We start from the raw sequence: 15,414 nt of genomic DNA on the forward strand, positions 1-15,414 counted from the left end.
CCCCTCTTCTTCTTCTTCTTCTTCTCCTCCTCCTTCTTCTTCTTCTTCTTTTTCCTCTCTCTCTCTCTCTCTCTCTCACACCACACACACACACACACACACACACACACACACACACACATACACACACACAGCATGGCCTCAGGTGAGGATGTAAAAAAAAGGAACAAAATATATATTTTGACAAAGGGTAATAAGCCCTATGAAGAACCTTAAAACAAAGAGAAAGAAATAAAATGTGGAAGATATGTGATTCTAAATAGAGTGCTTCAGGAAGTCCTCACTAAAAAGGAGACATCTGAGTAAATCCAAAAGGGGTGAAGGAGCAAACCTGTAGCTACCTTCGTGCAGCAATTGTGGCAGAGGAAACACCAAGTGGCAAGGGCCCTGAGGCAGACATAAATGTGTTCAAGAAACAGCAAGGAGAATGGTGTAGCTGAAAAGAATGAGTAGTTGGAGATGAGGTTTCCTGTGTCAGTTAGGAAATGGTCCCCACAAACAACTTGCAAATTTTTTTTTTAAATATATTTTATTGATTTTTTACAGAGAGGAAGGGAGAGAGATAGAGAGTTAGAAACATCGATGAGAGAGAAACATCGATCAGCTGCCTCCTGCACATCTCCTACTGGGGATGTGCCCGCAACCCAGGTACATGCCCTTGACCGGAATCGAACCTGGGACCTTTCAGTCCGCAAGCCGACGCTCTATCCACTGAGCCAAACCGGTTTCAGCACAACTTGCAAATTTTACCTTTTATGGCAAAGCTGACGCTGCAGATACGATTAAAGATTTCTGAGATGTGGAGATTATCCTGAATTATCTGGATGGCCACTAAATGCAATCATATGTATCCTTATAAAATAGAGGCAGAAAAAGATTTGACACAGCCCTAACTGGTTTGGCTCAGTGGATAGAGCGTCGGCCTGCGGACTCAAGGGTCCCAGGTTCGATTCCGGTCAAGGGCATGTACCTTGGTTGTGGGCACATCCCCAGTAGGGAGTGTGCAGGAGGCAGCTGATCGATGTCTCGCTCTCATCGATGTTTCTAACTCTCTATCCCTCTCCCTTCCTCTCTGTAAAAAATCAATAAAATATATTTAAAAAAAAAAGATTTGACACAGACACACAGATGAAAAGGTGATCTGAAGATAGAGGCAGAGACTGAAATGACAAGTCAAGGAATCCCAGCAGCCACCAGAAACTGAAAGATGAAAGGAATGTAGTAATCCTTTGAGCTTCCAAGGGGATGTGACCCTACTAATACCTGATTTCAGCTCAGTGATACCCATTTCAAAATTTTGGTGTCCAGAGCTGTGAGAAAATAAACTTTTGTCATAAACCACCAATTTATAGTAATCCTATATAATAAAAGGCTAATACGCAAATTGTCCCCTTGATCAGGAGTTTGACCAGGAGTTCAACCAGGGGGTGGGGCCGGTCGGCCAACCACCCTTGGCCTCCCACCACCCCAGCCGGCCCCGCCCCCAATCACCCTCCCAAACCCGATCGGGGGTGGGGCCAGCCAGGCCCCACCCATGCACAAATTTGTGCACCGGGCCTCTAGTTTGTTATAACAGGTACAGGAAAAGTAATAGAGGGCCACAAGAGGAATGGATAATGGTGAAGAGGGCAGACAAGAGGAAATAACAATATTCTAGGAGAAACATTATAAAATCCAATACTAGGATAGTTACTGACAATAGATAAGAGCACAGTTTACACAGCAAGATGTTAAATTGATGAGATATTCTTTCAGGGTAAGTAGAAATAGTGGAAAAGCAAGGAATAAACAATGATGTCAAAGTTTCTAATTTAGGTAATTTGGTATCCAGGTTATTAACAAAGTCAGGAAATTATGTAAGGAATATGTTGATATAAAGGGGAAAGATCATTTAGTTCTATATCCCATCATCACAACATCCTTATGAGGTACAGCCACTATTCCCATTTTGCAGATGAGAACACTGAGACTCAGAGTTAGTGACAGCCCTAGATCTTTCCAAAATACTATCCCAGCATGGAAATACAATCTATATATATAAAAGCCAAGAGACCAGAACGACAAAATGACCAGAACGACTGGTCGCTATGATGTGCACTGTGGAGGCCAATCGGCCTGATCAGGGCCCCAATCAGCCCCCTAACCTCCTGCAGCCCCGCCCCCTGGCCAACCTGGCCCCTGATTGGCCCCCCACCCTAATCAGGGGCGGGGCCTGCCAGCCAACCTCCCACGGCCCCTCCCCCTGGCTGGCCCCACCCCCGATCGGCCCCCCCCACCCCAAATGAGTGCAGGGCCAGCTAGCCAACCTCACACATCCCCTTCCCCCCACCGGCCTGGCCCTGATGGACCCCCATCAGGGCGGGCCAGCCAGAGCCCACCCGTGCACAAATTCGTGCATGGGCCTCTAGTTATACATAAAGAAAAAGAACAAATCAGAAAAGAAAAGTTAGAAGGTGAAGAAAAAGATGTAGGCATTATCTTAGAGATGGTACTTGAAGCCATAAGAATAGATGAAATTGCTCAGCATAGGGGATAGAAGAAACAGGGCCAAACCTCAGGAGTACCAAGTACACCTCTAGAGCTAAAGTTGTTTTCTATAATATCACCCATGAGGAGCTAGAAGAATGTTAAAATCATTGAAAGAGTACGACATATGTATAGGACAAAACATAACACAGGAATAAAAATGCCAGCTTAAAAAACAGATTTTAAAGCACTGAACTCTAAGAACAAAAAGCAGCAGCAATAGAAAATCCAGACTTACCGTTGGATCCTGTGTCTCTCTGAGTTTGTGTGTAAATGATAACAATTTGTCCAAAGCTTCCTGAGGAATATTTGGTACCTATTTATGAGAGAATTGAGGAAAGACAGAAAGAATGATTTGGGATATCTGATAATAAATCATAAATTATGGCTACTTAGTAACTAATATTAGAATTACACTTTTAGAAAAACTCTGATTACAGTTTACATGTTTAATTCATAGGTAAATTTACTTATTCATCTTCTCAGGAAATGCTTATACCCACCTGTTTCCTTTTAAGAATCAGGTCATTAAAACCAAGCCACTCTTCTCCATTTACAATTCTATCACCAGCATAAAACTGGCATATAGTATGCCTATAAAAACTTTCATATATTATCATTTCCTTTTTTGTTAGCTTCAGCAGGATTTTTAAAACTAATTTAGGCGTTTTCTTACTGAAACCAAACTCCTTCATTTAGTAGTAATCTTACATTTATGTCTACTAAGTCACATAAGGTATCCTTGTATTAAGAATGATACTCAAGCTGTCAATTTTTCAGAACTTTTTTTTTTTAAATATATTCCATTGATTTTTCACAGAGAGGAAGGGAGAGAGATAGAGAGTTAGAAACATCGATGAGAGAGAAACATCGATCAGCTGCCTTCTGCACATCTCCTACTGGGGATGTGCCTGCAACCCAGGTACATGCCCCTGACCGGAATCGAACCCGGGACCCCTCAGTCCGCAGGCCGACGCTCTAGCCACTGAGCCAAACCGGTTTCGGTAATTTTTCAGAACTTTTAAACTGCATATCCAAGGCACATGATTAATTTATCAATGAACTCCGAATAGTTGCCCAAATGACACACATTAAGTGTCTTAACTATAACATTTTAATCTAATTAAATATATAATTAATTATAAGAAAATTTTATTTAATAATAAATTTAAACTTTTAATTTAAAAAATCAGAAAGTGATGCGATGTTAGAACAACTGGTAAAACATGGCCATCTCAAAAGTAAACTTTGATCATTTAAGTGATTGAAACTTTTCAAAATTCTAAGTTCTATTCAGTACATACTTTATCTTATTTATTATTTAAATCAATCCACTGATATAAGAAGTACTATTATCCCCATCTTCAAATAAAGAAATCATGGTTGAATAATCTGCCCAAGATCTGGAAGTTAATAAGTAGTAAATTTGGCATTTAAAGGTGAGTTGTTTATCTTTAAAACCCTACACCCTTAGCCACCACCATGTGACAAGACCTAAAAAGTTCATTCTAGTATTTTAAGGAGAATGAGTGTTAACTTTTTAGGGAAAAAAAAAAGTTACTTATTTGTGATCTAGAACAACACCATCGAATAGAACTTTCTATGATGATGGAAATATTCTTTACCTGTGCTTTCTAATATGTTAGCCAAAACGCATGTAGTTACTGACCACTTGAAATATGACTTAGAAACTAGTTTTTGAAATTTTATGGCCAGTGCTATTACACTGAATAGTATAGTTCTAGAAAATGCTAAGCACAATGCCTGCTTCAGGCAGACACTGAAGTAATGGATTACCTATACTTCAAGCCACCAAACACCTAATCAGGTAAGTATAGGACAGGATATATTATAGTCCTGAGGAGCCCAGGACTCCTTGGTATTTGCCACAGAACCTAAGGAACTAAAATATACTTAACCTCCCTTTACAGTAGGAACTTAAAATAGTCACTTTTGACTGAATATAAAAGGAAAAGGAACTACCAAACTGCCTCCACACAAGGAAAGAGGAGTGACAGCAATACATTCATGGTTCTCAAAGTGTTCCCAAGACCAGTGGCAGTATCAGCATTACCTAAGAACTTCAGAAATGCAAATTATCATGTACCATATCCCAGACCTACTTACTTAGCCATCTGCATTTTACCAAATCCTCCAGATGATTCTGCAAAATGTTAATATTTGATAACCATTTCATAAGGACATCTGGGAGTAAGTAGGGAGAAGCCAAAAAGCCAGTTCTGCTCCAGCAGGGGTAAGAGTGCCTTAAAAAGAGAAAAACTGAAGGCAACAGGCTAGAGCTGGCCTCACCCTTACCATTTCCTTAATCACTTGGATTTCTTCATTTTTGACAAGTGGTTTCATGTAATGGAAAAAGAACATGGTTAAGAATTCTGGCCCCAGCCACTGCTGTGTTGTGCTTCCAATAACAGGGGGCTCTGCCAAGGCAATGATTCTGAAGGACGGGTGGACAGGAAAAATGGATCTAAAAGAGAAAAAAAAACAACCATAATCTATCACATTAGAAATTAGATAAATCTATAATGCTGTTAACATAATCAAAGTTACTATCCAAAGAACAGACTTTGAAAAAAGTCAGGACATTCTAAGAACCTAAGATTAAAACAACAACAACAGAAAGAATCACCTACTGCTAATATAAGATGTATCATATCCACAGGTGAAACTCCATCCCTGGAACAAAACACTGCTTTGGACATGCTATTGTGCCTACAATAAATTTTCTCCATCATCTCCAGAAACAAAATCCCATCCAGTACATACGTCTCTTTTCTTTATCCAAATCCCCTCAAAATCTCCTATCTTGCAAGAAACCCACTATATGTCAAACTTAGAATGACAGAGAAGTATGATTCAAGATGAGGAAACTTTTCCTAATATAGAAAATTTAAGCAGCATAGGGGTTGGATTAAATTTAAATTTGGATTGGCAATAAGAATACTTAGGTCTTGAAAAAGTAGAGAAAACAACTTTTATATAATTCACTCTTGTCATTTTATAGGAAACATGATTTTTAAGGTGATCTCTTTTATAAATCTGTGCTAGCAAATCTGAAAATGTAAATATTCTAGGATACATAGAGGAATAAAATAAGACTTCCCATGGTTTGTGGAATGACTTGAGTAGTTTTTGGAGAAGGGACTAGAAATCCCTTGTTGTGATCTATTCACCACAACTATATGCATTCCTTTATTGTTTCTGAGGGCTTTTACATTCTTTGCAGGTAATCACATGGCTAAGATAGCCTTAAAAATGGCTTAAGAAATGTTAAGAGACATTTCTCCTCTTGTTGCAAAACACCAGTAATACCATGGACATGCTAGTTAGAAATAGCATGATGGCCACACACCAGCCGACATCACGCCTGCATTTCTCACAGGAAGAACCAAAATAGAACTGCTTCCTTTGATGAGAAAAACTTCTTTGGGGAAAGGTTGAGTACAAATACTATAGGTTGCTAAATGTGTCTCTTCCTGCCGTTGGTCTGAGCATAGATGAGGAGGGTGAGATTTTCTTGAGAAAATAATGAATTACCAATAGTTTATTTTGCCAAGAAAAGGCTTCTGGTTATCTCAGGGAAGCAGTAAAGATCAGTGGCCTAGTCTCAGTTTTAATTATATATGCTCTAACGTGTGTGTGTGTTTTCATTTTTGTTGAATATATTATTTTTTATTGTGATTGAACATTGAAAACAGTTTATAATCTCTCAGTTATTATATAGGTCAGTGGTGAACCATAACTGGACACTGGGCAGATCCATAATCGGTAGATTTCTCTGGACCCTTTTACTCTTACTCTTAGGTTTGAAGATAGTTATGATCTGAGCTTTGTCTCCTACTTTCCCAGAAACTCAAGCATCTTCTTGTTAAGCAAATTGGGTCATGTAAGTTTTTTTTAAAAATTTAAGGTAGATCCAGATTTTTGTTGTTGTTAATCCTCACCCGAGGATATTTTTTCCATTGATTTTTAGAGAGTGGAAGGGATGGCGAGAGATCGAGAGAGAGAAACATCAACGTGAGAGAGACACATAGGTTGTTTGCCACACATGCCCCAACCAGCCTGCAACTGAGATACATGCCCTTGACCGGAATCGAACCCAGACCCTTCAGGCCAACAATCTAAATACCAAGCCAAACCGGCTAGGGCTAGATCCAGTATTGTATGCCTAAGTCTTTGTGTTTGATTCTCAAAACAAAAAGCCGTAACTCGATTCTGAGTTGGAAAAATAATCCTTAACATTTTTATGGTCATGGAACAATTTTAAATTCTGTGACTCTGAAGGGTCTAATTACTTATTATTTTATGTACTGGTTTCGTCTCTTTTATTCAGAGAATCTACCTTGTTTCACAAATTCATTCAAGACCAGATTTAGACTAGTGGCTCTGCTTTTGGGTGTGAACACATTATTTTCAGTTCCTATCACTTACTTTTGTTTTGTGGTTTCCACCAAAGGTCTTTAAAAAGTTTCTTGCAGTGATGGTGATGAACTATAGCAATGCATTCATTTATTTAATTAGCATCTGCTCTCTTCGGGAATTACACTAGACCAGTGATGGCGAACCTATGACACGCGTGTCAGAGGTGACACGCAAACTCATTTTTTTGGTTGAGTTTTCTTTGTTAAATGGCATTTAAATATATAAAATAAATATAAAAAATATAAGTCTTTGTTTTACTATGGTTGCAAATATCAAAAAATTTCTATATGTGACACGGCACCAGAGTTAAGTTAGGATTTTTCAAAATGCTGACACGCTGAGCTCAAAAGGTTCGCCATCACTGAACTAGACCTTGGGTGGTATAAAGATGAGTAAGGAATGTGTCTATGGAGTTTGCTACATTGCATAGAAAAAAAGGGGAAATGTGGGGTGTGTACTGAACTGCATAACCTCTAGGTTCTGAAGTGGAGCACTAGTATTCTGGTATGGGAGGCCAGTTACAAAATCCTCTTCTGTTCATGATTAATGTCTTTGCAGAAACCTTCTATATCATTCTTTCAAGTTCCTTTATATACAAATCGACAAAAATATACCATATTTCCTTAAAAAGATTGGAGTTTATTGTAACCTTTCTCTTTTGTTTTATTATAGCTTGAAGTATAGCTGACATATAATAAACTGCATATTTAAAGTGTACAGTTTGATAATTTTTGATATTTATTCATACCTATAAAACCATTATTATAATCAAGCAAATGAAAACATTTATGACCCCCCAAGTATCCTCAGACTCCTTTGTAATCCCTTACTCCTGCCCTTTCTCACACCCTTACTCCTGCCCTTTCTCTTGCCATATTACTTACAAGAACAACACATGAAACTATTTTTATAGCTTGTATTTTCTAGGGTTTTCTATAAATGGCATCCCACAGTATGTACTCTTTTTGGTCTGGCTTCTTTCACTCAGCATAATTATCTTCCACATTGATATATATAATCTCCTTTTTATTGCTGAGAAGCACTGAAAAGTACTCTCTAAAAATTTATACTCACCCTCCAAACAAACATATTGACTCCAATATTTTTATTTTAAAAATCTTTTTGTAAGACTTTTTTGCTTTAAAAAATTTTAATATTTAGGGAATAATATCTATTTATCTAAAGTTAAGCCATGTCTTTAGTTTCATTTGTTATTTGTTGTTAAATTCTGGTAAAATTAAAGTTACCCTTGAGTGTAAATTTTAATAGTGCTTGTGTCTTAATTCCCAATTATGCACCACTTCAGCCTTTGTATTACCCACCAGTATGTCAAACCACCTGAAATTAGTTGGCAGATCCTCAGAAGTACTCTCTTCTCTAACTTTCAGACTTGGAGAAAACTAATATCATCAGGAAATGACTTTCCACATGACCTATTTATATATAAGGAAGCCTTTGGGGAGAAGCTAGCAAACAAAAAAGCCCTTCTCATCCTGTTATTTAATAGCTTGATAACGCTTCGGTAGTCAGCACACACTTCTCTGCCTGGAACCCTCCTTCTATCTCAGAAACTGCCTTCCTTAAATTGGGGCAGGTACCCAGCTAGAGTCAGTATCAAAAAAGCAAGCCACAGGCAATATATACTAGTATATATTAGTCCAGAGCAATGACCATCATGTTATTTAAATTCTAACCACCTAACTTGCTTTCATGTTAATTGCTCTTCTAACTAGGAGAGAAGAGGATCAAGGATGAATCCAACATCTGTTGCTGGGCCATGAAGCAGAGATCTCTGGATTATAACAAACCACTTAGCAGAAGTGAAAAATAGATAGCTTTCCTTTTAGCTTTCAAATCACAGAATTTTCTGTGTCCAGATTCTGTTACGTGACTACCTAATTAATTACTAGAAATTCTGAGTGATCGCTTTATCCTCAAGACTTTCACGTACTATCTATGTTGTAATCATTCCCTCTTTCCCAGAACAACTCCTTTAGACAAATTATCCTATGCCCTGCTTGAATTATCTGTAGATAAGTCTTTTTTCCCTACCTAGAGAAAAGAAATCATGTCTGAGAGTTTTCATGGATTCATCCAGACATTTCACATGAGCATTTCTAAAAATTGCTTTTACTTGGCTTACAAATTATGGTGTGGCCTCTCAATTACAGATTATGTGGTCAGGGGCTTGGACCTACCTGTTGTTTCAGGAGGACTTTTCCTTATCCAAAATCGTTAAAGTACTTATCTGATTTTTCTCCACACATATCCTACTTCCTGATATGCTAGCAGCCTAATCACTTATCAGGCTCCATTATAATAGTTAATGGCAACACACAGTCCATTTCTGGAGAAATGCTAGTTATGTACCTGTATTGTTTTTTTCTGAATATCTTGGCAAGTGAGTGAGTTTCATCTCTCCTTTCTCTTAGCATGGGATGATATTACCCTCTAAAGTTAATATTTCTATTGGGGTTTTGAACAGAATTGATTAAAACAAACAATATCATTCACATGATATACAATGAAGTCCTGAAAGGAGTCAAATATAAGGTTTAACACTATGAAGTTGAAAGTCTTGGTAGTTAGTTGCTAATTATGAGACCCTATGGCATCAGACTTGTCATTAAAAGGCAAAGTGTTCCTAATTGAAAGATTCATAAAAAGAAACATTGCTAGCTTAGAAGATCATCTAAAACTAGATTAATAGAATCAGCTTTAACCTTGCTTTCCTAGAATTTATCCTAGGTTAAGATTTAGTTACTCATTCAAATATACTTGTTAAGTGATCTATTATGTGCCAGGTGTTGTGACATTAGAAAGAAATAAAGTATAGAGCAAGACAGAGAGTCCTGACAAGATTAAAGTCCTAGGTTCCAGTTATTTCATGAGGCACAACTACATTCTTGCCCTTCCTTTGAAAGTATGAGATTCCATTAAGTTCCTTTTTAAGACAAAGTTTTTTTGTTACTTGTAACTAAAAGAGTCCTGCCAAACACAAATATAAAAATTATTCCTATCTGAAAGCCCAAAAGACTTCTAAATTTACCAATTTGGGTCTAGCGGCAAAGAAGCTCTTAAATTTGCCTTCCCTTCATTATAACTTTGACCTTTTTTTCTATTTCAAAATCCCCAAACATTGATAGCTGAGTTTGTTTAAAGACTATCATAAATAACTAGAGGCCCAGTGCACGAAATTCATGTACTCGGGGGGTCCCTCAGCCCAGCCTGTGCCCTCTCGCAGTCTGGGAGCCCTTAGGAGATGTCCAACTGCCAGCTTAGACCCGCTCCCCACTTCTGACTGAGCGGCGCTCCCCCTGTGGGAGTGCACTGACCACCGGGGGCAGCTCCTGCATTGAGTGTCTGCCCCCTGGTTGTCAGTGCGCATCATAGCGACAGGTCATTCCACTGTTTGGTCGATTTGAATATTGGCCTTTTATTATGTAGGATCATTTTTCTGAACTTCAGTTTGCTATTAGGTACAGAAATGAAAAGCACAGATGACTTAGGCTTGAGTTTATAATTTGCAGGTCTAATGCTAATGCCAAGAGTAACATATTAGATATAGATAGCATATAAGATCAACCCAAGCTAAATAATGGGCCATATTACTTACAAGAACAACACATGAAATAAATTAATTTCCTCACTGAGTACAAATTTCCTGCTTTTTAGACTATGCTATGTCCTTTTAGTTAAGGTGCCAACTCTTTATCCAATAAACAGCCTTGAAAGAAATACTGTCAATTGGCTTAGCAGTGGTTCTCAACATGTGGGTCATGACCCCTTTGGGGGTCAAACGACCCTTTCACAGGGGTTGCCTAAATACATCCTGCATATCAGATATTTACATTACGATTCATAATAGCAGCAAAATTACAGTTATGAAGTAGCAACAAAAATAATTTTATGGTTGGGGGTCACCACAACATGAGGAACTGTATTAAAGGGTCACAGCATTAGAAAGTTTGAGAACCACTGGCTTAAAGAAAAAATCTAACCTAATAAAACCCTACAAGAGAACACATTCTTAGAAAGACAAAAATAGGCTACAAAATTTAATCAAGGTTAACCAAGAAAATGTAAAGAAATTTACCAGCAATCCATATCACCAGGTGAAGCAGATTCTGATAAGAAAAGGAATTAGGCTTTCAAATGGTAGATATATTTCTGACAGAGAGGAGAATCAGTTGTTAGATATCTCACCTCTGAAAAGTCAATGAAGCCCTGGCAAACTGTCAGAATGTAAGAGAGAAAAGAAAATTAGAAGTCCAGCCCAGGAGGTTCAACATTTAACTAATGAAAGTTGCAAAAAGAGACCAGAGGAAAGGGGAAGTGGGAGTGAGAGGGAGAATGGAGGGGGGAGAGAGGTAGAATGACATATGAGCTATAAGCATGGAGAACAAGTCCCAATTATTGCTAGTCAGTATACACTATGGGAGGAAAATGAAATTGACAGAAGATACACTGATAATGTTAATGTGCTGAGAGGAGATTGAGACAATAGGGGAAGTGTTGGATGAAAAAGTGATAAGTACATAGAAAATAGGGTCATTTCCTCCCCTATGTTCCCAAAGCATTACTACACAGATCTCTAGTCTAACATTTAAAAGCTGCATTGTAATTAGTTATTTATACATCTGGCACTTTTCATATGTAGGCAAGTATTAACTTTAGGAAAACAAATGTATGCAAGAAAGGATAAACAACTGTAGTTTACTGAATGGCTCATCTGTGTATAGCTCTTATGCTGTGGTAATAATGCAAACACTCTATCAAGTTCCAAACAAAATCCTATATAACAAAAGGTTAATATGCAAATAGACCGAATGGCAGAACAACCGAACAACCGGTTGCTATTGAGTGCACTGACCACCAGGGGGCACACGCGGAACATGGCAGGTATTGGCAGCAGGTGGCAGAGCACGGAACATGGTAGGTGTCAACCACGGCGGGATGGTGGAGCAGGTGAGCGGGGGCACCAGACCAAGGCGGGGCGCCGGTCACTGTTATCGGGGCGAGCCTCTGGTGGTTACTGAATATTCTTGCTCCCGTGTGCTGCGGTCCCGCCTGGAGCTTGCACTTGCTGCCGGCGCTGGCCCTGCTCACACCTACTGCCGGCATCGGAGCCGCCACTCGCACCCACAGCCAGCACCAGAGCCACCGCTCACACCCGCTGCTGGCACCTGGCGCTGATCCCAATCGCTCGGGGCCGTCAGTGGATGTGAGCGGCAGATGCTGGCTCCGATCACTCCTGAGGGCTTCTCCACATCCCCCTGCTCTTGAGGGGAAACCAGGGCAGCAGCCACCACTCACACCTGCTGATGGCGCCGGCCCCGCTTGCACCCACTACTGGCGCCGACCCCAATCACTCCGCACTGTCAGTGGGTGCGACTGGGGCCGGTGCCATCAGCATGTGGGAGTGGCAGGAACAGGACTGCCAGCAGACAGGGGACCGGGGGCCGCGGTGGGAGGTGCTGGGCAGGGGTGCGGAGAATGGGCCGAGACCCGCCCCTGTGCCCACCACAGTCTCGCAGCCACAGTTCCTTTCAAGGTGCACAAATTCATGCACTGGGCTTCTAGTTACTATATAACTATGTAGGAGAGGAATGGGGAATAGGAAGTATGTATGTGTAATGGGAAGAAGGATGGTGAAAGAACGCTAAATCTTAATTTTCCATTGTAGGAAATCACTAGATAGTGCCAAATACTGAAAAATATATCAAGAAATATCACTGAAAGTATATTGTTTAGTGATATGGAGGTAAATACCAAAAGAAACAGTTAAGAGTTGAAAGTGGTAGCTTTTGGAGAATGGCAAAAGGGAGTGTCCTAGAACAGATGACAGGGCTGATATTTTAAATTAAAAGCCTTGAAAAACTATCTGGCTCAAGTTTCATGAATGTTTAACAGTAATAAAAAATTCAAATAAAATGTAAGTGAAGGAAACCAAGCAGTGCTATGACCTGTCTCCACCTACCCAGATCTCTGGAGATGGAATTGAGTCTGGTTTATACTCAAGGGAGAGTTGAAAAACAACAATGCGAAGATGGGACACATTAAGGAGTACAATTAACCACACTGGGCCAAACCCTGAGTAGGATGCTCAGTTTTTTCCTGAAAGTGTTTTCATTTGTAAAACTGCCTATGACCATTAGGGAGAACTTGGGTACTTTTCATAGAAAAGGGTTATCACTTCCTGCATGTTTAGCTACAAACACGATGCTCCTGCGGTCCTAAGGGAAACTGACTGGCAGCCTTGCTGAGAGCTACTGCCCAACTGCTTTGATTCATCTCCCTGAGAAATGAAAACTTCTCTCTGACAAATGAGTCACATGCAAAAGCTGAATGTCATAAACTGAAGGTGTGAAATGAATGGGATATTTACACTCTGCCTCCCTAACACTCAATCAAACCACTTACTGGGTGGCGAAGTGTGATGATGTGCAGCTCAAGAGCATAAATAGTTGTACAGTCAAGTGAATTTTTAAATATTTTATACAGCGATAGTAAAAAATTTAACATTTCCTCTCAATAAAAAAATACCAAGGCAATCTTTAAACAAAACTCTCCTTAAAACATAAATACTTAATTATCATTTGTAAAATTTTAATGTTTTAAATATGACAGCAAACCCTTTGGCTCAAGATTAAGCTTTAATTAAATAAGATCCAACTAAGTGACTAAGAATTATCCAAAGTAACAGTCTCTAATTATGTGAAAATAACATGGAAATGTAATGAGACAAAAAATAACTTGTATTCGCCAAACCTCCTCTAAGGAAAAGTACAGTATGCAGCAGAAAAAAATATTTTCCTTCAATCTTTTTATTTTGAAATTTTTCAAACCCACAAAAATTTGAAAGAGTAGAATATGAACACCCATATATTCTTCACCAAGATTTCACCAATTGTTAAGATTTTACATTTGTTTTCTCACTCTCTTGATCTCTCTCCCTCTCTTCATGTAGTGTATATATGTCTGTATGTCTTTTTTCCCCTGAAACATTTGGAAGTAAGTTATAAACATCTTTCTTTTTTTTTTAATTTATTTTTTTTTTATTAAATCTTTATTGTTCAGATTACATTTGTTCCTCTTTTTTTTTCCCACCCATAACTCCCCTCCTCCCAGTTCCCACCCCACCCTCCGCCCTCACTCCCCACCCACTGTGTTCATCCATAGGTGCACGATTTTTGTCCAGTCTCTTCCCGCATCTCCCATTCCCCTTCCCCCCCCCCCAAGAATAGTCAGTCCATTCCCTTTCTATGCCCCTGATTCATTATAATCACCAGTTCATTCTGTACATCAGATTATTTATTCACTTGATTCTTAGATTCACTTGTTGATAGATGCATGTTTGTTGTTCATAATTTGTATCTTTACCTTTTTCTTCTTCCTCTTCTTAAAGGATACCTTTCAGCATTTCATATAATACTGGTTTAGTGGTGATGAACTCCTTTAGCTTTTCCTTATCTGTGACGCTCTTTATCTGACCTTCAATTCTGAATGATAGCTTTGCTGGATAAAGTACTCTTGGTTGTAGGTTCTTGGTATTCAGCACTTTGAATATTTCTTGCCATTCCCTTCTGGCCTGCCAAGTTTCTGTTGAGGAATCAGCTGACAGTCGTATGGGTATTCCCTTGTAGGTAATTGAGTCTCTTTCTCTTGCTGCTTTTAAGATTCTCTCTTTGTCTTTTGCTCTTGGCATTTTAATGATGATGTGTCTTGGTGTGGTCCTCTTTGGATTCCTTTTGTTTGGGGTTCTCTGCGCTTCTTGGACCTGTAAGTCCATTTCTTTCTCCAGGTGGGGGAAGTTTTCTGCCATTATTTCTTCAAATAGGTTTTCAATATCTTGCTCTCTCTCATCTTCTGGCACCCCTATTATTCTGATGTTTGTACGCTTGAAGCTGTCCCAGAGGCTCCTTACACTATCTTCGTATTTTCGGATTCTTTTTTCCTTTTGCTTTTCCGGTTGGGTGTTTTTTGCTTCTTCGCATTTCAAATCTTTGACTTGATTCTTGCGCTCCTCTGGTCTGCTATTGGGTGTCTGTATAATATTCTTTATTTCAGTCTGTGTATGCTTAATTTCTAGTTGGTTCTTTATCATAGCATCGAGGGTCTCATTAGTTTTCGTGAGTCTCTCATCAAGTTTATTGGCTGCTTCTAGCTCAAAATTGCGTTTTTTAGCTCCATATCCTCCATTTCTGTCATGTTTTTTTGTCTCCACATCTTTTATGCTTTCTTGGTGCACCCCCTTGTGGTCTTTGTGCGCAGTCTTGTTCTAGTTAAGCCTTGATTGTTGTAGTTAATACTAGAGGGATCTGACCACCAGGCCGACTGGCTGTGGGAATCAGCTGTGTGGAAAACTGTCCTCTGGGGAGGTGCTAATCTAGCCTTTGCCTGAGGCGATTGGCAAATGGCTCTGTGCAGGGCTTGGGCGGGGCGGGC

At 39.3% G+C, this 15,414-nt stretch overlaps 1 protein-coding gene across 1 annotated transcript in view; it reads right to left on the reverse strand.

Annotated features, from left to right (window-relative positions):
* The window catches only part of VWA8 (von Willebrand factor A domain containing 8), a 386,454-nt gene that overhangs the window by 242,199 nt on the left and 128,841 nt on the right, over nt 1-15,414 (reverse strand). The window contains exons 15-16 of the mRNA XM_070409005.1: nt 4,843-5,011; nt 2,765-2,842 (exon numbers count right to left, since the gene is read on the reverse strand). Coding sequence (XP_070265106.1) covers nt 2,765-2,842; nt 4,843-5,011 — 247 coding nt within the window. The remainder of the gene's footprint in view (nt 1-2,764; nt 2,843-4,842; nt 5,012-15,414) is intronic.

This window comes from Myotis yumanensis, unplaced genomic scaffold, assembly GCF_028538775.1.
Source record: "Myotis yumanensis isolate MYYU_CA2020_CCGP unplaced genomic scaffold, mMyoYum1.0.hap1 SCAF_3, whole genome shotgun sequence".
Classification (NCBI taxonomy): domain Eukaryota; kingdom Metazoa; phylum Chordata; class Mammalia; order Chiroptera; family Vespertilionidae; genus Myotis; species Myotis yumanensis.